The 24,133-nt window shown below is 42.3% G+C and overlaps 2 protein-coding genes across 2 annotated transcripts in view; both read left to right on the plus strand.

Annotated features, from left to right (window-relative positions):
* Positions 1–24,133, plus strand: part of lipt2 (lipoyl(octanoyl) transferase 2) — a 571,631-nt gene that overhangs the window by 258,157 nt on the left and 289,341 nt on the right. The window lies entirely within an intron of this gene.
* Positions 22,428–23,345, plus strand: LOC137085032 (olfactory receptor 6N2-like). Its single transcript, XM_067451585.1, has one exon. The coding sequence runs from the start codon at positions 22,428–22,430 to the stop codon at positions 23,343–23,345; it is 918 nt and encodes a 305-aa protein (XP_067307686.1).

Consider the following 24,133-nt stretch of genomic DNA (forward strand, 5'->3'; position numbering starts at 1 on the left):
CTGTAAGAAGTCTCAATTAATTAGCACAGTACACAATTTTTTTATTTATTTTTTAGAGAACCCGGAGTAGAAGCCACGTCCAGATTATAAAACCTCACAAATGTGTGCGGAGAGGACAACCCTGCCGCATCACATACTTCCTGGAGGGAGACCCCTGACAGAAGAAATTTAGTTTCTTTAGTTTTTAGTAAATTTAGTTCCTCCTGGTCTAGGTTTTGAAATGGAGGTGGGGAAAAGGCCTGAAGCACTATCGGACCCGCCCCATTAGTGGGGACCTTAGGGAAATAACCTTCCCTCGGGAACAGGAACGCCTTCACCATACCCGGTGCAAATTCTAAGCAAGAGGGAGCAACAGACAATGCTTGTAGATCCCCTACTCTCTTTAATGAGGAAATAGCCAGAAGAAAAAGTGTTTTTCGTGTAAGAAATTTCTCCGGCACTTCTTCGATCGGTTAAAAGGGAGCCAACGCTAGGCCTTCTAGGACTATAGCCAAATCTCAGGTCGGTACCCTTGAACGTGCCGCAGGCCTCAACCTCAAAGTACCACGGAGGAAGCGAGTTACCCATGGGTGTCTACCCACCGAAGCACCATCCAAATGAACATGGTAAGCTGATATAGCCGCCACATACACTTTTAGAGTGGACGGGGATAACCCTGAGGAGAAATTTTCCTGGAGAAACTCAAGCACTGAATTGACTTGACAGTTAAGCGGATTCAACGAATGGTTTGTACACCATGCAACAAAAACTCTCCACTTTAGGGCTTAAAGCCTCCTCGTAGAAGGAGCTCTAGAATGTAACATGGTCTCAACTACCTCAGTAGAGAGACCCCGAGCCTATGAACTGAACCCCCTTTAGGGGCCAGGCCCACAGCTTCCACAACTACGGACGCGGGTGCAGGATTGACCCCGACGCACGAGACAGGAGGTCCTCCCTGACCAGAATTTCCCAAGGAAGACCCTCCAGGAGAGACACAATATCGGACATCCATACTCGGCCCGGCCAGAACGGGGCTATCAACAATAGCCTGACCTCGTCCCGGCGAACTCTCTCTAGAACTCCTGGAATCAACACCAGAGGGGGAAAGGCGTACAGATGCAGCCTCGGCCACGTCTGCACCATGGCATCAAGCCCCAGGGGAGCTGGATGCATGAGGGAATAAAACAATGGACAGTGCGACGTCTCTTGAGACGCGAACAGATTCACCTGAGCTTGCCCGAAGCGATCCCAGAGGAGACCCACCACCTCGGGTGGAGTCTCCATTCCCCTGGCAGAGCCCCTTGCCTTGACAGGAAGTCTGATGCCTTGTTTAGATGCCCCAGAAGGTATATTGCACAAATTGACAATAACTTCCCCTGAGCCCATATCAGGACCCAGTGTACCAATTTCCACATCTGGCGTGAGCGCAAACCCCCCTGGCGATTTATATAGGACACCACCGTCATGTTATCCGTACGGACCAACACATGGTGGTTCCTGAGGTATGGAAGAAAGCTCCTGAGTGCCAGGAACACAGCCATCAGCTCCAGCTGGTTTATATGCCAGGAGAGCTGGTGACCGCTCCACAGACCCCAGACCGAGCGACCACTCATGGTCGCCCCCCACCCGGTGAGGGAAGCATCCGGCGTGAGCGTTACACGACGACAAGGAGCCCCCAACACCGGACCTTGGGATAGGAACCAACGGTCCTTCCACACCACCAAGGCACGAATGCATCGCCGCGTGATCTTGATCTTGTGAAAGGGATTCCCCCTTGGGGAAAGACCCTTGGTTTTGAGCCACCACTGTAAGGGACTCATGTACACCAGGCCAAATGGTTTTAAGTTGGACGCTGCTGCCATTTAACCCAGCAGTTTCTGGAACTGCTTTACAGTGAGCGTCTGGCCTAGCTTCACTTTGTTTACGGCCGTGTGGATCGAGTCGACCCTGGCTGGCGATAGACAAGCCCACATGGTTTTTGAATCCCACACTACACCCAGAAAAGTGGTGACCTTTTCTTCTTGTTTAGCCTTAACCCCAACTTTCTCATATGGGCAAAGACAGCATCTCAATGCTGAACAGCCATCTGTTCCGACTCAGCTAAGATAAGCCAATCATCTATATAATTCAGCACGCGGATGCCCTGGAGTTTTAAGGGAGCCAGAGCTGCATCCACGCACTTCGTGAAAGTGCGGGGGGGCTGCCTTTAGAAGTCTGACACCTCTGGTGTTAGGACTTCTTCGCCGAGGCCTTCCTAGAGACGATCACAGTCCTCAGATGTCCCGACCCCCAGTCTCTCTGTGGGGGGGGGGGGGGGGGGGGGGGCTCGGGAAGCCACGCTCACTTTTTGTTGTGCTCTATGGGAGGAGGACGCACTCATCTTGGGCTGCTCACGCCAGCAGCCCCAGAGACATAGACTTTGCGGGGGAGAAACTTTTGGAATGCTGCCGCCTGCCTTTTTGCCTCTTGAAACTTCTCGACGACCGTATTAACCGAGTCGCCGAAAAGGCCGGCAGCAGAGATCGGGGCATCTAATAAGATGTTCTTGTCCCTGTCTTTCATATCAGACAAATTTAACCAAAGGTGTCTCTACGTGGCCACCAGTGCTGCCATAGAGTGGCCGATGTATTTTGCCGTTTCCCTGGTGGCCCGGAGAGATAAATCAGCTGCCCTTCTAATCTCTGCCGCCTGACCTGCTGCTGAGTACGCCCTACCCACTAAGACAGACGTTGTTTTTACTGGCTTAGTGGGCAGCTGCGGGGCTTTAAGCGACGATGCAGACTCGGGAGAGAGATAGCCCGCGAGCGTCTCTTGAGAGTTCTCATTGCTATTCTCTCACAATGCACACAGGCAGCCCCTTGAGAGCTGCCTGGGCATGCTCCGGTCCCAGACACATTACATCCCCCCCCCCCCCCCCCGTAATGAAACGAGGGCAAGGAGTAACACTCTGATTGAACTGATACGCCATAATTTTTTTTTTTTTTTAAATTTGAGAGACAAACAAACAATAAATAGACAGAACAATTTCACATAGAGCGCTTGTGAAGACACAGAAGCTGACACTGTTTGGTTCAGAGGTGCTATATATAGACGTTCATGCACGCCATTGGACTGATTTCACGAGTACTTCATGACGCAATCACGCAGGGGCGTTCCCGCAGCGTTCCGACGCAGTGCAGGTTCCCTCGTTAAGGGAACTGTGTGTGACTGCAGCAATTATGAAAAACTGCAGTAAAATAAAGACCATACTAAGACCAAACATTTGAATATATACATTTTTAATTTAATTTATTCTGTTTCTGATGCTTTTTTGACATGCAACAGATAAAAAAATAACACCTCTATTTTTTCCCACTAGCCTTATTAATTTGTTTTATCTATCCTGTTTGAAAACAACTTTTTTTTGTACTTTGCAGACCCATAATGGAAGAAAATACAGATGTTTTCAGTTTCCTGAGAAATTGAGGCATTTCTGAGGAAGCAATTACAGTTATGAACAGCAAAAGGTATGGTGTTTTGGATGTTTGTACTGTATAAATCATAGGTACACTGAAAATGCTCTCAAACTAGCTAATAGAAAGGTATGATGAGAGTGCTTTGTTTTACATATTTACAAAATAAAGAACATATTAAGATAAATTATTAATGATATATGTGTTGTGTTGACATTAGAGCAAATGTTATTGGATGAATATTCACTGAACATTAATATTTAAGTGGTAAATTATATTTGTGATTGTATGTGCACACAAAGCACTCATATTGCTTCATACAACTTAAAACAATGGGTTCACATCAATTACTTTAATGATATCTTTACTACCATTCAGGGGCTTAAAAGTGGTAGTTGCACAGCTGTCAATGGAGGAACAAACAGCTCTTTATCTAATATGAATGACCAGATTTACATTCTGTTCTCTTTTTAAATTACATGTCCTTTTAGCCATGGACATAAAGCAGTATGCTTTTCTTGTGTCCAAAGCTAACATGCTTGTCCCTTTGCTTTCACAGATTGACCGAGAAGTCCTCCTGCTTATGGAAGATGCAGAACTTGCAAAATACCTTCCTTCATATGGTGACAGGATTGCCCTGATACATTTTTGCAGGCATCGGACACCATCTGTGAAGCGAAAGCAAGCTCTCATCTTTGAGAAATTAAGAGAGAAAATTAAGCTTAGAAAGGGGGGAGATAAGGATGAGGAGGTGCCACAAACTGCAAATAAAAACGCAATCAGCAAAGCAAAATCATGCATACGAAATATTGAAATTGGATGGCTTCACAGAGAAAATAAGGTTATAAAACAGGTCAGAGCAAGACAAGGTGGGGGGACTAGAAAACTACAGATTAATTTTCAGGCAGGATATGATGACATACTAAAAGTAGGAAAGGCATTATTCTTTCACACTGGAATTTCCACCAAAGGTCAAGAGTCTGATTTTGAATTCGAAGTTTGGGACTTCAAGCAAAATCTTCTCCCTAAGGATCTGTCAGTTGGAACAATTTACAATACTGTCAAACTCCCAATGTTGCGTTTCTATATAGCAACTAATCCAAAAATTAACCTGACTGAGTCTAGTGAATCTAGTGAACATGACCATGCTAGTGATGTCTCTGATTCAGATTTGACAAAAGGTGATGACTTCACAACTATGAGCAACTAGAGGTAAATGAACCTCCAGACACCTTTCCATCCTTCCAAGACCATCTTGCAAGCAATGTCAGTAGTGACCCCGAGATTACATTTGGTCCACAACACCACAATGATGGAGATTCTCTTAGTGACACAGTAATCCATGAACCTTTTGACTCACAACAGGGTGTTCCTAATGCTTTGACCAGCAGAAATGTAACCATACACTACCCAGATAGCAGACAAACAGTGAATCAGCGTTGAATCAATGTTAATGCATCAACTAAAATATCATTGAATCAATGTTGAGATGTCAATGTTAAGAATGTTGATTTTTCATCAGGTTTGCACCCTGGAATAATGTTATTTCAACGATGAAAAATAGATCAAGATGGGCTTAAAATCAATAGTTTAACAACTAAAATTAAACCACTTATTTAAGTGAATCAATGTTGAATCAATGTTAATGCATCAATCAAAATATCATTGAATCAATATTGAAATATAACATTGATTTTTCATCAGGTTTGCACCGTGAAATAATGTTATTTCAACAATGAAAAATAGATCAATCTTGCTTTATGTACAGCAGGATTCTATGCCAGTTCATTTGTATCTTTATTTTATTCATTTTAATCAGAGACCATGTGTGGCTGCAGTGATATGATTTTGCATCAAAAAGTCACTCAAAGTAAACAACATCCTTCAGTTTACATGCAAATGTATTTATTTATGCCCCCACAGTTACAACAGGAAATCTCACATTGACTTAAAACTATTACATCTGAATTTATGACACAAATGAGAAGAGCCTGGAAAAACATGACAACGTGCATCTGCAAAATGGAAGTAAATACAAATTTAAACTTGCCAATAAATACAGAAATGACACAGTACTACTGAAAGAAAGAAGGTAGAAGAAAGAATAAAATACTCCAAACTCAGGGGGTTCCACCATGAGCAATGCCCCAAAGCCTTTCAGGGGCGTAACAGAGCCAGTTTTGCACCGTTCCAGTAAAGATAAACTCTGATGCCTCCTTTTTATCAGCATTCACGGCATCTAAAACAACAAGAAGTTAGTAAATATTTGGAAATGTGGTTAATTATACATTACAAATATAGCCTACTACAAAATGAAGTGAAACTTGAAATTTTATCAAAATCTTGATATCCCAGTTAAAACGGTAACATTAAATTCAGGACTATTTAATGCATTTTAAAATAGACTTATACATTTTAAAATGAAACAAGTAAATGAATGACCAAATAGCTAAATTAAGAAAATAAAAGAGGAGCTGTATAGGCTACATGGTGGTTTGGAAGAGATTTTTTTTCCATTTACAACACGAACTGGAGGCACAACTGTTTACTAAATTTCTGTAGTTTGATCTAGCTGCCTACAGAACTTAAAGATCTCACTCTTTTCTTTTTTCTTGCTGCATTAAAGATTAAACTGTAATGATGTCATAGTGATCTGCTCTCGTGATGATATCGTACAGCTGAAGCAGAGCTGAACTGATTGTATTTCCCCTCACCGCGCTAACAGGTCAATCAGTTCTAGTTCTGCTTCAGCTGTGAGATACTCTCACGAGTGGCGAACACAATTACTGACAAGCCAGAAATTCATCTAACCTTCCGATCGCCTCTCGTTTATACACTGGACGAATATAGGATGATTCAAAATGATTCATCTGTGCGTGCAACGAGTAAGATACGTTTGTGGATCCGCGCCGCATTCATTGACTTGTGAGTCGATCCTATATGGTCTCAAAATCCAAATGAATCAAATAGGATCGACTCACAAGTCAATGAATGCATGCGCAGCATCGTTTCCACAAATGCACATTTTACTCGTTGCACACACAGATTAATCATCTTAATACTAAAATCATCTCATAAAATAGATGAACACCTCACAACAAACGACGCACGACAAAAAAAAAAGTTGCATGAGTCAGAATTCGGACGCAATTCACAGTGAATATGCCAATCTTAAGAAAAAAAAATGAATACAAATATGATATGGTTTGGTGAAAAACAAACTGAAACTCAATGTATTAAGATTATCCTGGCCGTTGGTTGTGTAACTTACGAGGGCGCTCATGTGACTATTATTAACATTGCAGTTCACTAAAACTCTCAGGAGAAGCACACAAGTTGTAAAACATAAAGATGAATAAAAATACTAAATTAAAATTGAGATGACTTTTATAAATATATTTTTGTAGGCCTACTTACCTCTAAAAAACATGGTCATTGTCCTGTGTCTCTTTTTCGCGATTGAAGTCTGTTCAGCTGCGCCTGCTTTGGTTGATTGGTGGATGTCTTGAAGGTGCATTACCGCCACCTGCTGGATTGGATTGTGGCGCATTCGAAAGGCAGGGACCATAGGGTAGGGAAATATATTCTAAATTCTTTATTAACTCTGTATTCTTTAGATAAATAATGAAATGCATGTACATTCTACATGATTTAAATAATAATAATAGGCTACATTTTTATTTATTTAAAACTGATAGACTAAATTTATGGTAGAAGTTCTTTGTTTTTTGTTTTTATTTGGTTTTTTTTACATTTTTTATTATAATAACATGAAACACAGAATGACAACATTACATGCCAGTAAGCAGGAAAATAATATACCTTTTAAAAAGATTCATAGTTTTTACAGCTTTCTTATTGGAAGTCAGAAATCAAACACGCATACAATTTTAACTCTTCCAGAAAAATTTAAAGAAAGGCTTACATTTATGTATTCTTTGTTAATCCACACACTCGTTGGTGTACTCATCGTATCCTTTGAGGATAATAAATGTGCTCACATTCACACAAATGTAGCCAATTGATTTGGACTTGCCTTAACATGTTGAATAATGGGACAGATAGATTGACCGCAAGCCTCACCAGTGGAGAATTAAGCTGACCAAACATCAGCATTGATTCAATGTTTGTCTTTTCAACACTGAAAAGCAAGGAATTATCAACATTGATCCAATATTATTTAGCAGTGAATTTTCAACATTGGTCCAGTATGGTGTTAGCATTGAATTTTCAACATTGATCCAATATTACTTAGCATTGAAATTTCAACCTCAACCAAAATGATGATTCTGATGGAATTTCAACATTGAATCAATGTCACCATGCTATCTGGGTACTCAAACAGCTTCAGTGACATGATAGAGGCTTTGTTTGAGTACACGATTGTCAACCAGTCCTTGACAGAGAGATGTATAATTCCTAACAACTCAGAGGAAGCAGGCAGTGGTCTGGGTGTCCTTCGCGATGTGTACAGTAGCTTCTGGTCTGATTTCTATAAACACTGCACTGTCGGGACATCTGTAAAAGTGCCTTTCCTCAGGCATGACTTCAACACAGACAAATGGAAAGCTGTGGGGAGAATCCTTCTTAAAGGGTTTAAAGATTGCAAATACCTGCCCATAAAACTTGCTCCACCATTTCTTGAAGAAATGATGTTTGGGGTTGTATATACAGACCTAAAAGGCAGCATTCCTTAAATTTTGTGAGCTGAATCAAGCGCTCAATGACTTTTCCTCTGTTGACATGGATGACCGTCTGGACATCATGAACACTTATGAATGCAGGAGGAAGGTCACGGTTTCATCTTTACCAGGAATTGTTGGCGAAATTGCACACAAGGAACTCATACAGAAACCAATGTTCGTTATTGACTGTTGGAGGGAGGTCACAAATGGACAGATTTCTCTTAGTCAAAAAGAAATTCAACAGCTATACAAAGACCTGAAGCCTACACCAAAAAAGGTGAGTGGGCTGTTGAAGTTCCCAGCACAAATGTCAGAAAATCAACCAGAGGTTGCCAACCACCATCAGGGAAACTGACGAAGACAAACTCTGCAAATTTCTGAGATTCTGTACTGGTTCTAATTTGGTGGTTGCTGAGGCTATTCATGTACAGTTCACCGTCCAGACAGACTTAACCAGAAGGCCGATTGGACATACCTGTGGGATGGTGCTAGAACTCTCTGACTCATATGACAATTTCCCAGAGTTCCGTGCTGAGTTTAATTGTGTTCTGGATAGTAACATCTGGGTCATGGACACTGTATAGCTGGAGATTGTATAAACTTATGTAGCAAGTGGCTGATTTGTCACCCCAAGATAATGGGGAAATACCCCCCCCCCCAAAAAAAAACAAAACAAAAAAACAAAAAAAAACACACAGACCACGCAAATACGTTCCACTAAAAATAGGCTGTAGGTGAGAGTGTCCGTACAAACAATTGTTTTATTAATGTTAAAATGAAATACAAAATTTAAAATTGACATCAAACATCAATATTAAATGGTCTTGGTCAAATCAAAAGAAGAAATTAAATAAATGCAGGGGGCTGAGGTTTCCTTAATGAGAAGCAGGCTGATATGGTGCATCCAGTGCACAAAAGAAGAAAATCCCTCCAATCAGAATCACATCCACAAAAAATAAAAAAAATAAAAAAATAAAAAATCACTGCAATTAATGACCAAATATGGTGACACCGCAATAATGACAATCCATATCAAAGTGAAGTCCGTGCAACCCAGAATCAGCCCACTTTTAAATAAAGCAAAAAAAAAAAAAAAAAGAAACGAAACGAAACGAAATCAAAAAGTCAATGTACTAAACAACAAAACATAACAGTCAAAAATAACAAACTGAGGGTTCGTGACAGCAATAACAAATCAGTAAACAAAAACGAGAAAAGCATACAATCCAAATGAAAACTACTCAAAAGAAACGAAACAAAAATCAAAACAATGCAAACATCAAGCCCATTTAGCCAGTGGACCAGAAGAGTGACGCCCAAAGCAGCAGCGTGGCCAAGAGCGAGGGTTGGAGAGCGAGAGAGAGAAAGCTGCATGGTGTACGATAAACCCTAAACAGACATCATATTTATTATTGCGATTTAAGACATGCATTGATTTACTAAAACAAATAAAGTCACTCAAACACACACACACACACACACGCACCACAAACTATCATATAGTAGTTCTTTTAATCTGTAAAATTAACAGCTGGTGTTCCGACCTGGGTATTGTGCTGCCATGACGCACGAGTGGGCACTGTAAACACTGCACTGGGGGTAAGCAGAAAAACCAAACACACACACAGCCTAGACGGATCGACGTCACACTCCAAAAATCCAACACAGTGAGAGAAATGGGCGGGCTTTCGACCAAGACGCACTCCAGGGGGCATAAACAACAGGTTTACAAAAACGAGGCGGTACCTTATTGGACACGTCTTAAATGAGGTGACGTTTCAAACACCTGACCCACATCACTACACTTAGATCATCATTACTATCAATCCACAATGCCAACAAATGCAGAATTTTTAAGAAAAAGCATGCTCAAACTTGAAAACATATCAAAGCGCTTAACACTTTTTTCACACTATTTGAGATTTTTCATGTGGTACCTGTACAAATACACTGTATCTATTGGGTTTACAGTTTATGTTTACGTTGTAGTTATGTAATATTTTATGTGTTGATTCAAATAAATGTACACAATGAATGTAGAATTCTGAAGAAAATAGGTTCATACTTAAGTTGTGCAGTGCTAGAGCATGTACTGCATAAAAATCTAGTGCTGTAGACTTTGCACTTGTTAACAATGTACAGGTTAAAATGTTCAAATAATGATTCATATTCATATTGAATGTTGTAGAATGTTTAAGGAATAACTGAGTTGAACATCATTTCAAAAAGGTACATCAATATTTCTTGGAAACTTTTTAAATGCTTCCTGCAGTCACTGTGAGGTTTGCATATGCTTAGTGTCCATAAACTGTAAAAAAAAAAAAAAGAATTGGTGTAGGGATGGTCATGGCGGATGGTAAACTAATTCCATTAATATTTAACCATATGACCGGATGACCAGAGCTCCGATAATCACGCATCCTGGGATGATCTAATCACCCTACAAAAGCCACTTGTATTGCAACTATACTACTAATTAACAGATGAGGCACCACATTATAATCCCCAAAGAAAGGATTTTGTGTGTTGAAGTCCTGGACACCTCAGGCCTTTTGGGCTGCAGCATACACGTCGGTGTTCAAATTTCAGCAAACATCATCAATATAAAACTATACACTTTACGGGAAAAGAAAGAAAAATGGGCTCTTAATACATCACCCATTTTTGTTTGAGTCACGAGGAAGTGGGGGCTTTCAATAGAACAAAAGAAGTCTTGTGACCCTGTCTTTCCTGATCGAATCATCTCATCAAATCATCTCATCTATAAAACATTGCAGTCTCGCATTTATGTTTCTGCTTTGGAGCGAAGTTCTACTTGCCTTTATATCTCTTCAAGATGAGTGTTGGTGATGATTCCCCAGAGTGTTGGTGTATGGCACATTCCAGCGAGTTCCGCATTCCTGTTCAATCTGTGTAGTGGTCTTTGCAAGCATGCATGTTCTCCCTGGGCATCTCAGCACTCTGCCTGAGAAAAAGAGCTGCATGTGGCACGTCTTTTTTAAAGATGTCTCGCTCATGCTCCATTCCTTGGTGCGGTCGGCAGGTTAGTCTGCTTGACGGGCATGAGTGCTGCTTGGTATGCTTGAGCCTAGTGCATGCTGAGCAGGTGTGCATGGATTTGTCATGTCCTCACTGCGGGAACATGACCATCACAGTGTTGAGATCGAGACTCAATGGTCTCCATGCAGGAAGGAGTCCCCTCTACCACATCCCAAATCTACTGTCTCCACAAGAGGCAGTACTTTGGCTGGTGGTCAGGGTGATCTGAGGGTGACGGTGTGGAGCAACCCGACGAACGCTCCTCGGCCCAGACCCCATCTGTCACACACTGCCTGTGGTGCTTCCAGATGAAGGCGCTGGTGTTTCCCATCCTGGGCCAAGTGTCTCTTTCAGGGCACAGGCAGATGACGCCATGTCGATCACTGCATCACAAGGCGGGCTTGATTCCTCCGGAGATGAGGATTCGACTGTGCTGACTCCCTCAGGAGTGCCAGCATTGCCCGAGTCTGATCCGGAGCTGACGGCCATGCTAGCCCAGGCAGCTGAGAGCATCAGGCTTGAGTGGAACCTTCCGGCATATCCCGAGCGTTCAAGGCTGGATGACTGGTATAAGGGGGCAGCCGGTGCCGAGCGCGCCCACCAGCCTCAAGTGCCTTTCTACCCAGAGGTGCATGAAGAGGTGTTGAAGTCATGGAATTCTCCAATTTTTTCCGCGCTTACTCGGCAGTAGCTTCCACCTTCACTGTGCTCAATGCAGGCGCGGCCAAAGGGTACACTGGGGTTCCCCCCATGGAGCGCTCTGTTGCAATGCAACTGTGTCCGCAGAGCGCCTCCGCATGGCGTGGCGACCTAAAGCACCCAACCATAGCCTGTAGGTTCTCGTCCACACTGGTAGGCAAGGCCTATAGAGCTGCCAGGCCACATCTGTGATGCATGCTATGGCCATCCTTCAAGTCCATCAGGCCAAGGTCCTCAGAGACATTTACGAGTGCAGTGCTGACCCAGCTCTCATGCAGGAGTTGTGGGCGGCCTCAACCTGGCCAAGATGCACTGCACCCGCACCTCCCACTCAGCCCCAGCAGCAGCCTTCACCCTGGCCGAAGCGTGGAGGTGCCTGCAGGAAGGCATCCCAGTCGGTCTCTGCCCCGAAGTCAGCCAAATGGCAGGCTAAGTGGCGGTCCTTAGACAGGCCGCTCTGAGGTGAACTCGGTTCTCTCCCAGGAGCTGGTAACAGGACCACTCCTTCCCCCAGAGAAGGGCAGCAAGAGAATATTTTGTTTAAAAACTAATTCCCTGCTGCTGGCCTGCAAAAAACATCCAGTGGCACCCTATTCTTGGTTAAATAGAGAACTGACTCATTCACCTCCGAGCCCCAAGATGGCGCGACTGGCAGTGTGCGCCGACCAAAAGTCTTTCCACCCTCAGTCCCCTCTGTCATCAGCCCCGTCAGTTGAGAGCCCTGCAGGACGCTCTGCCTCCTCTGGTCTCCTCTGTCAGGGTGCGGAATTTTACCATGCCCACACCTCAGGACACTCCCATGCATTCCCATGCTCCCTTAGAGTCTGTAGAGCTTAAGTTCCTGTCTATGAAGCGAGCACTCCTAATTGCTCTGGCCTCAATCAAGAGGTTGGGGGACCTGCAGGTGTTGTCAATTGACGAAGCGTGCCTAGAATTCGGGCCGGCCAATTCTCACGTCATCCTGAGACTCCTGCCTGGCCTGGATACGTGCTCAAGGTTTCCACCACTCCCTTCAGGGACCAGGCGGTGAACCTGCAAGTGCTGCCCTTGGAGGAGGCAGACCCAGCCTCGGCACTGCTCCAGTATGCGCCCTTTGCGCTTACGTAGACAGGACGTGGTGCTTTAGGACCTCAGACCAGCTCTTCGTCTGTCTATGGAGGGAAGCAGAAAGGGAAGGCTATCTCCAAGCAGAGGTTATCTCACTGGATATTGGAAGCCGTTGTCCTGGCTTACCAGGTTCAAGGCCTGCCATGCCCCCTTGGGGTCAAAGTACACTCCACTAGGAACGTAGCTTCCTCTTGGGCTTTAGAGCATGGCGCCTCACTAGCAGACATCTGTAGAGCTGCAGGCTGGGTGACACCAAACACATTTGCTAGATTCTATAATCTGCGAGTGGAGGCTGTGTCCACTCATGTACTCACCCCAGATGGCCAGCAACTGGACGGGCTCAGGTGTCTTCGCTTGCTGCGCCATTCCACTCCTCGGACTGGATGTGTGTGCTTATTCACTCAGGTGAGCCTCTCCGCAAGCCTTGAGTTCCTCCAGCTCCATTGACACTGAAAGAATCTAAAATATTCAGAGATATTTGATATTTTTCTTTCAACAAAGACATTTGTTTTACTGTGTTTCACCCCCCTCTCTCTTATCAGTGGGGCTGTTTGGGAGTCCTAAAGACAAAGAGATGTTGAGGGCCTGAAGGCCAAATGGTGCCACACCTGTAGTACAGTGGGGGAAGTCTGGTCTGACTGGTCAGTTTGAATGTCTCAGGGTTTCAGTCACATGGTCAAGGGATGTATAAAAGAAGATTACAACTGTTGCTCGGAGGTTTTTTCTCTGGGTCTTCTTCCTCTGAAGGTCTTTCTCTTTTTCTCTGGAGGTCTCTTTCCTCTGACGCTGTCTTTTTCTCTGGCTGTCTCTTCTAGGGCCTTCTTTGGCTCTTCTCTTTTTCTCTCTCTTTCTATCTCTCTCTATCTCTCCCTATCTCTCCCTATTTCTCAGGTAACATTCTATATATGCTGGGTATGATTAATGGTATAAGTTTTTATCATCTCATTCATCTATTTTGTAACTATTTTAAGTGTAACCATAACCGGATTTTGTCATTAAATTCTTTCAATTAGAAATGATTTGCTAACTAGTTTTGGTTTGGTATTGACTTTGAAGTGCTCCCTATTGCAATACAATATAGTCACATTAAAGCAACGCTCTCCCACATATTTTGCTATTGTAACTGCGCTTATTTCCGTCGTTGGTATAAGTTGCAGTGGGTGGTTATAGACAAGAAATGTACAGTTTTCTACCATCACGCTGATAACGTTTCTTTAGTCGTTCGGCAACCCTGCAGTCAGAACCACCGTAGGCGATCCACCCTTACAGATGGTGCCGAAACCCAGGATCCCTTGCAGTGAATTTTCTGAAATTCATCAGAATGAGGACATTTTTCCACAATTGATCTTGTGTTTGGATTAAAGCTGGCCTTCTGACTAAGGATTGGGTAAGTCTGTTTTCATTGTTTATGAATTGTATGAAACAGAACTTCATCCAAGAAGAAGGTTTTAAACAGCTTCAATAGTCTCATTACTGTACAATCCGAGAATATTCAGAATATCACCTCGGGATGGAAGGGAACATTTTTGATAAAAGTGAGATATTGTTTGCTATATGGAGCGAAAAAGTTGAGCCTACCTTGTCCAAACTTAAGAAAGAGTATATTGGAATCAACAGTTCAGATGATGAGATGCTTAGATGGTGGGACATAATTGGCAAACACCAAAAGAAATCAAAATGTGGTGAAATAATTGAGGCTTTAAACTTCATAAGTTGTAAAAGGCTACATAATGTTGTGACACCATTTCTATTATCAAGTCTAGAGGCTAAATGTAAAGTAATTGATTCTAAAAATGCTGAAGCAGAAAAGTCTGAGGCAAAGATTCAATATATTCAAGCACAGCTAGATAAATTACTAGCTGATCAGTTAGCCCTGACTGAGAAGTGTAAAAATCACAAGGAGACCATTGCAGATCTCAAGGCTAAGCTAATAGCTAAAAAGTCCATCTCCAAAACGCTTAACAGCGATGGGACTAAAATGCATGTTCAATCTAATGAATCTGAAACGTTTAGTTCAGAAAATGCATGTGCAACTCAAGGAAGTGTGCCTATTTCAGTTCTTAAGGTGATGCAGCACCGCAATAGCGCAGAGTCATGTACCAGTACGCTTCGTGTTCAAGCATTAGAGAGTCATAAAAATCCTCAAACTCCAGGAGAACATAGCAGACAAACCTATGGCAAAGAGAACAGGTTTTGCAGTTCCTGTCAGAAAATAGGCCATTCAGATGTAAAATGCTGGTCACTGGGCCGAGGTCGACCTCCACCTTACTTTCAGAAAGATAGGAAATTCCTTTCTAAGGGCAAAGATTATCGCTCATTTGCAGGTAAAACTCTCAGTGAGTTAACTGCATTGTTTATGCAAGGCCTTCAACTATTGACCTCACTGGCTAGTGGGCTAGCAGCCTAATAGCAGTGAGTTTAATAGTTAAACATCTAAATTGCAATGATCCTGTTTGTATTTTCAAATTTGTAATTGTACCAACGCATTGTGCGCATTTAACACACTATAGTTGTTTGTGTTAATAAATACACATAGACTGGTTAAGTTTATTCTTTAAAACACATGATTGCTTTACTGTAAGTGTTGTATGAAACACTTAGGATAAAGGTTGTAGATGCTATGCATTCTAGACCAGGTATCTTGTGAAAATTGGAATAACGTTAATACTTGAATTGTAAAGCAATTTCAAGTTTCATGTGTTTCTATGTTGAATTTGTTTGTCTCCTAAGTGGAAAACTCTGCTATTTTCCATATAGCTGAAGTGAAACCATGTACAGGAGCATAGAATTGCCATTTTGGCTACAGTGTAATTTACAATTGCATTAACCATGAAAATGTTTTCATCACAGCAGGATTCAGTCACTCTGCACTTTATCATGCCCTCTAACTCAAACATTGGTGGGGGATATTGAGCCAACCACACCTCACTCACATTCTCAGCTGGCTGCCTGTTCAACAGGACCAAATTTACATCACAATTGTAAACCCTCCTCACCATGTTTGGGGCATGATTCACACATAGCCACAGCTAAATGCCTTCACATAGATTTGATCTTCACACACAAAGTCAAATCTACATCTGCCTCACACAAATTCTTTACATCTAGACTGTATTATAACTGTGAATTTCTTCCAGTTATTGTTTGTTTTGCTTTTCTTTAGATTTACTAATTCAGTTCGTTATTTGTCTCACCAAGTTAAATATCAAAATTTACGTTAGTATTTCTCATTCTTACCTAAGTGCAAACATTTATTTTATCATTGTATTGTAACAATGAATTTGATTTGAAACATTTCTGAAACTTATTTGATCATTTGAATTTTGTCCATTTGACTTGCAACAATGTTTTTGATTTTGAACTTTTTTGATTATTTGAATTTTGTCCATTTGACTTGGAACAATGTTTTAGGACATCCATTCAATTGAATCTCTGTATTTGGTAACACTGAATACTTTGTTGATACTCTTCATGAAAAAAGGGTTTAAAACAAGCAATGATTGTTGTTTTGTTATAATGCAATTTATTTTTAATGTTTCCAGAAACAATGTAAGAGCTTGTGAGATCTTCTTTTATTCTCAACCTTGACCACTTTATTAAGTATGTCGAATTAATGGCTTATTGCCAGAGACCATTTAAATCTGACCATATCAAACTTCTCACCAATGACAAATGCCATGTATGCTTTTGCTCTTTGTGGTGCTATATGTTCTTTTAATCACAGGATCCCTGCTGGACAAGTTCACATCCTGTGTTCTCAGGAAGAGGGACAAGCGTTTGCTCTAACCTTCAGTGACTGTTCTCTCGAGGTGTGAGGTATTCAATGGACGTTTTGCATATCAAAGAAGGATGCAACACCATTTGATGGAGCCTTCCCTTTGCAGGACTGCAATGAGAACAAAGACCGAACTGGCAAACTGCTTTTGGAACATTTCTGGACGACAAGTCTGAAGATGACATCTACACACAACTGGAAGAATGTCTTTGTGTTCTGTGTCACCTCTGGACACTTTATGAGCGTGGCCAAAGGTGCCATGGGAGGACTGAAAGAATCTAAAATATTCAGAGATATTTGATATTTTTCTTTCAACAAAGACATTTGTTTTACTGTGTTTCACCCCCCTCTCTCTTATCAGTGGGGCTGTTTGGGAGTCCTAAAGACAAAGAGATGTTGAGGGCCTGAAGGCCAAATGGTGCCACACCTGTAGTACAGTGGGGGAAGTCTGGTCTGACTGGTCAGTTTGAATGTCTCAGGGTTTCAGTCACATGGTCAAGGGATGTATAAAAGAAGATTACAACTGTTGCTCGGAGGTTTTTTCTCTGGGTCTTCTTCCTCTGAAGGTCTTTCTCTTTTTCTCTGGAGGTCTCTTTCCTCTGACGCTGTCTTTTTCTCTGGCTGTCTCTTCTAGGGCCTTCTTTGGCTCTTCTCTTTTTCTCTCTCTTTCTATCTCTCTCTATCTCTCCCTATCTCTCCCTATTTCTCAGGTAACATTCTATATATGCTGGGTATGATTAATGGTATAAGTTTTTATCATCTCATTCATCTATTTTGTAACTATTTTAAGTGTAACCATAACCGGATTTTGTCATTAAATTCTTTCAATTAGAAATGATTTGCTAACTAGTTTTGGTTTGGTATTGACTTTGAAGTGCTCCCTATTGCAATACAATATAGTCACATTAAAGCAACGCTCTCCCACATATTTTGCTATTGTAACTGCGCTTATTTCCGTCGTTGGTATAAGTTGCAGTGGGTGGTTATAGACAAGAAATGTACAGTTTTCTACCATCACGCTGATAACGTTTCTTTAGTCGTTCGGCAACCCTGCAGTCAGAACCACCGTAGGCGATCCACCCTTACAACACTGGCACCAGAGTGAATGCCCGAATGGTCCCAGCCCTGGTGTCTGGCTAGGTGCCCTGTGTGCATGGTTCCCCCATTGGCCAACCACCACATGTGTATTCTCCACCGTAAGTCTCCCTGAACGTGTCTTCCCTTGGCAAGACCCTTGCCACCCCTAGGGTTGAAATAATCCACCTGGATACTCCAGGTTCTTCCGTATGCAGCCCATAGAGTATGTGGGTCATACGTGTATTCCTAAGTCCTCTCTGCGGGCAGACATTGTGTTGCATTTCTCCAAGTAGGATATGCTTCCCAGTGTACCTCGGTAGCTGAGCCGGTCCCTCGTTATGTAAATTCTGAGGCAGGGTGCTCAGGTCCGCCCTGGATGCTGGAAGACAGCCAATTTGGCATGATTAGATTGGGACTCCCATTTCGTCAGTACTGACATAACTCAGAGTGTACTGACTGAAAGAGAACGTCTCGGTTACATTTGTAACCCAGTACTGCTGGTATGGCCGGGGCGGTCTGCCTCAGCTCCTCAGCAGGTAAACATAAATGCGAAACTGCAATGCAATGCCGTTTATACCCACGCGGTTGGGCGGAGTCACATTATGCAAACTCCGGAGACCCATGACATTTTCATGTCATTGGATCGTTGTGATTGAGTTCGAAGGCAGCAGGCTTCTAATGGGTCCTGCACACTGCGATTTTTCAAAATCCTTTGCGAATGTCCCTTGTCAGACTATACGAACATGATCCCTGATGTAAGCCATGTCACACTGTAAGATCTCAGTTGGCATTAATGTCAGACTGCACGATAGTGAACGCGCGCTAAAAAAGGACGCGCACAAGAAAACTTGTCCGGAGTTTTATATCATCAATGAATGGCGCGTTCGATGACAGTGAGCTGCATTACACGTAGGACTGAAATGCTGGCTACAAAGAAATCTCTAGCTCTCGTTTTGGTCATAGTTTGTCTTGAAAAACGGAGATATTTGACTGTCATCGTAGGAGAAGTCACACTGCAGGATTGTGTGCCAAATCTTCTGAATTTCATCTGAGGTAAAATTTGATCGCAGCGCTCATTGATCGGCTGCCGGTGAACATGTTAAACTAACAACCAAAGACGTCAGATTTTAGCCTAGGATCAGAGGAATCTTTTAGGATTTGCAAAATTTGTCTCAGACAGCCAAATCGTGGCCAAAATCGCACAGTGTGCACCCGGCTTAAGCGAACCCACATTTCGTCAGTACCCTTCCTTCAGGGAACGAGGGTTACATATGTAACCGAGACGTTCTTTAATTTTGATATATGTGTAACCGGTGGAGAAATCGCGTTCTGTTTGAAGTTTGTCCCTCTGCAGCTACGGTAAACCCCTGATGTCACCCGGCTAGAACAACTCATTTGCGTTTGGGCCAGTTTCTATAAAATCGTCTGCCTGTTGGTCTTGGACATATTCTCTGGTGTATGGATACATTTTTAGCCTTGTTGCTGCTCGGGTATGTGGTTCTCCTGTGTTACAAAGGTGCTTGACTGATTGCCAGACACTTCCGGGTAATCGCGCTGTGTATTGCCGAAGGTCTTGGGCAAAGCGCACTCCGGGTAGCTTTACCACAATTAAGTAGTGGCATCAAGAAGGTCTGGGGCAAAGTACCCACCTTTAACGTTACTGATAGATGCTTCCGGGTAATCATGCTGTGTATTACTGAAGGTCCTGGACAAAGCACACGCCGGGCAGTTTTTACCACAACTAAGCAGAAGTATCAAGAAGGGTTGTGAAAACTGGTGCAACGGGCTGTTTTTCCAGTGTGAGCGTTTCAACCGCACGATGCACAAACTGCTCCGTACTTTGCCCGTAGACTTGAAGCAGCACTGGCCAGAGTACCTACCCCAATTAGTGTTTAGTTACAACACTCAATGCTCATCAGACAACTGGTGACTCACCATATTACCTGATGTTTGGGCAAGACCCCCAGTTACCGGTGGACTTCCTGCTTGGCAGGGTACGTGAGCCTGGACATGGGCATGTGTGTGAATGGGTTCGAGAGCACCAGCGACGACTTAATGTGGCCTTCCAGAATGCCAAGGAGCAGATGCAAGCTGCTGCTTCAAAGAGAAAAGAACGGCATGACCAGAAAAGTCGGAGTGAGCCACTGGCAGAAGGACAGCATGTCTACATCAGAGACCATACAACGAGGGGCCGGTCAAAGATCCAAGATGCCTGGGGCACCCCAATACATCAGATCATACCCGTGCACCCCCATCTGGTGGGGTAGTATATTCTGTGGCTCCAGCACAGGACCTAAGCAAAGTACGACAAGTACATCAAACTATGCTAAAACCGGTCCACTTGGCCCAGGACCCACAAACATCCAATAGGCCTGTGGGACTGCAGGGGGAGGCAAGCCAGTTAGCCGATGGTGACACCCCTGGCCAATGGGTTCTTGTCCGCTCTTGGGAAGAGGTTCCACCTATCCAGCCTGCCACAACTCTTCCAGTGGATGTCCCCATGCTGGTTTTGCCTGACTCCCAGCGGGTCGCCCCCATCATGGACGAGACACCAGCTGGCTCAGTGGCCCCCCGGAGAACAGCTCGGACTACTGCAGGAAGACATGCCAACCTACACCATCTCCCAGGGCCAGTAGTGAGTAGGGCAGATGGGGCTACTGATTCTCAAGTACTTGGGTCTAGCAGTAAAGTGACAACCGTTTTCCGTCCTTGGCATTAGGTTACCCCCTTGCATTTTGTTTACTTTTTTTACTGTTTTTAGTAAAGGAAGGTAGAGTTATGATCTATTGAGCTAATCGGCGGGACGCCGATAACAAATCAGCGGGGTAGAGTGTAACCGGTGGAGAAATCGCGTTCTGTTTGAAGTTTGTCCCTTTGCAGCTACGGTAACCCCCTGATGTCACCCGGCTAGCTGTGAGTGGCTAAACAACTCATTTGCGTTTGGGCCAGTTTCTATAAAATCGTCTGCCTGTTGGTCTTGGACATATTCTCTGGTGTGTGGTTACATTTTTAGACTTGTTGCTGCTCGGGTATGTGGTTCTCCTGTGTTACAAAGGTGCTTGACTGATTGCCAGACACTTCCGGGTAATCGCGCTGTGTATTGCCGAAGGTCTTGGGCAAAGCGCACTCCGGGTAGCTTTACCACAATTAAGTAGTGGCATCAAGAAGGTCTGGGGCAAAGTACCCACCATTAACGTTACTGATAGATGCTTCCGGGTAATCGTGCTGTGTATTACTGAAGGTCCTGGACAAAGCACACGCCGGGCAGTTTTTACCACAACTAAGCAGAAGTATCAAGAAGGGTTGTGAAAACTGGTGGAACGGGCTGTTTTTCCATTGTGGCAGTTCATATGTCAACATTGAGGCAGATTGCTCCTGCTGTTTTGCCTTGCCTGAATTAAGTTTTCTTTCCTTTATTGTGTTTTTTGCTGTAGCCTCTGTCTACTGCTGTTTGACTGATGTGGTATTGGGTGTTCTAGTACGAGAATTCTGTCCACTCTGCTAGTGATAACTTCCTTTTCTTTTTTCCAGAGTACTAGTGTAGCTGCTCACAGGGGAGGTTCCTGGTTCCGTCCTCCACACACTGCACCCTGTATTGTAGTGGTAAACTGCACTTCACAATTTTGTTTGAATCATGTGTGTGTGAGTGTGTGTGTGTGTGATCGTGGGCCCTAGGTTCCAGAGCACGGTTGGTGGATGTCACGCGTGTATCGGACGGGTAACCTGCCTTGCCAGTGACTCTGTATTCTCCAGTTTAAATGGTAATCATATTGTCCCTCGTAACAGCTAATACCAGGTCTAGTCTCTCGTGCCAGTAATATGTCTTTAGTATGACGGTATGGCTTTCTGTGATTATACCATTATATAATAAAGTTGTTATTGTTTTTTGAGAACACGTCTCTGTCTGGTTCATCTCACGTGTACTTCGAATCTGTTTGCCTTAGATCAGGTATTTAGCAGTTAAGGTGTAAAGTATATCCTGGTGTGAGAGCCACCAGGTGGCGTAGTCAAGAACCTTTAAATCTGTTTAAAACACGGAAAGGGGGGTCACATATGCATGTTCAGATATTCATACAACAAAATATAATAGGGGCAATGAACATTTTGTAAACATGAAAAGAGGATAACAAAAACGTTTTAATGCTTTTTTTGCAGTGGAAAGTTTGGGAAGCACTAAAGGTAGAATTATGCTCACTTTATGCTGTATTTGTTTATGTTTTGCACATTCATTTATGTTTCCAGTGAAATTACAGAGGACTTCAGAGGTCACAACAAGCCCCCTGAGACATGTTAGATCCTATAAAAACACTAGCATGCACTGATGACTCCACAGGACCAACAGAGCTCATTAGCTGCCATGATGGTCATTTCGAAGTATATAACAGAAGGTATCTAATAATTCTAATAATGTTTGTAATATTTGTAATTATTTTTTTATTGAATAATTATTATATTATTAACCTAACTTAAGACTTTATATTTAAGGTAACATTATATGTTACGGGACGCTGGCTAAATATTCTAAGGTGATCATATGTTTATTTATGGTTAAAAAACATGAACTTTCTTTGCTCTCTTCCTCAGGTCAATGAAAATATTCCTTGTGTAAGGAAAATGGAAAATGGAACATATTTTTATTTAATGTTGTTTGAAAATATTGGGTGCATAAAATATGCTTTCTTCACTATGGGGTTTATTTTTTACTGTGCTGTCATATGCTTTAATGTCCTTATTATTCTTGTAATATTTATGGAAAAGACATTGCACCAGCCCATGTATATTCTGATTGCATGCTTGTCCATCAACTCTGTATATGGTACAGCTGGCTTTTTCCCAAGGTTACTGACAGATTTGCTATCTGATGCACACTTAATCTCTCTTGAAGCATGTATCTTACAGAGTTTTGTCATCTACTCATATGCATCTTTTGAGCTTACAATATTAATGCTAATGGCAATTGATAGGTTTGTTGCAATCAGCAAACCTTTGCATTACAACAACATAATTACCACACGGTTTCTAACTCTTTTAATATTTATAGCATGGCTCTATCCAGCTATTTTTGTTGGTATTGGTGCTCTTTTGACTTCCAGACTTACAATCTGTGGGAACAAGTTGTTTAAGGTGTACTGCCACAATTATGAAATTGTCAAACTCTCATGTGTGAACAATACTATTCATAATATTTATGGCCTAATTCTTACGATCACAACTATTTTTATCCCTTTGAGTTTTATATTATATACCTATATCAGAATTATTATAATTTGTCAAAGAAGCACACAAAAGTTTAGGAGCAAAGCATATAAAACTTGTATTCCACACATGGTAATCCTTTTAAATTTCTCAGTTGCTATTTTTTTAGAGCTCACTTTGAGTCGATTTGTGAAGGTAGAACTTCCTATAACACTGACTATTGTCATTTCACTTGAATTTATTGTTATACCCCCCATTCTAAATCCCCTTGTTTATGGTCTAAACCTTCCTGATATCAGCAAAAAAATTAGGTATCTTTTAAAAGCTTTAAAGTAGCCTGCTTTGCTTCCGTTGAAATACTGTTATACAGAAAACCAAGTTTGAAGAAATGTTAAAGATAACCACTCACCTTTTTAAAGCTACATGATCTAAATGTGAGTTTTCACCTCTTCATTCTATACAGGTTTCCTTTAAATGACCTCCTAAGTAAATACTTTTTGTGTGTTAAAATTACCCTTTTTTCTCCTGATGGTTTTTCGTCAATGTTCTTCAGAAAAAATCGTCCAGGTCCTGCACATTCTTCAGTTTTCCAGAATATTTTTCATATGTGAACCCTTTCCAACAGCGATTGTATGATTTTGAGATCCATCTTTTCACACTGAGGACAATTGAGGGACTCACACAACAAACAAACTAAATACAGCTTTTGTCTTGTGGACTATATGTAAACATTTATTTTATCAGTACATTTGCATTGTTTCCACAATCACTCTGGAAGGATAATGTTTGATGTGTCGTGTACATTGTTCTAGTCATTCTAGTTTTATGAAGTCAAAGCAAATGACTTAGTAGTCTGTGTGTGTTCCTGTTCATTATCGCAGCTTGATAAATGAAAACAAAATGACAACAATCTTGTTGTTGTTGCTCTGTACACATACTCTGTGAATTCTGTAATGTTTTTTTATTTATTTTTATTTGTGCTTAAGTGTGTATAAATGTATTATATAATTATATGGACTCCTTATATTTGGTTATTTGGTGTCCTTTTAGAGTCTCCAGTGACCCTTGAAGCTTGCAGAAAATTCAGTTCCCTTTTGTTTTTCAAATGGCATTTAAATAGCCTC

The sequence above is a fragment of the Pseudorasbora parva genome, chromosome 8 (assembly GCF_024679245.1).
Source record: "Pseudorasbora parva isolate DD20220531a chromosome 8, ASM2467924v1, whole genome shotgun sequence".
Lineage (NCBI taxonomy): Eukaryota > Metazoa > Chordata > Actinopteri > Cypriniformes > Gobionidae > Pseudorasbora > Pseudorasbora parva.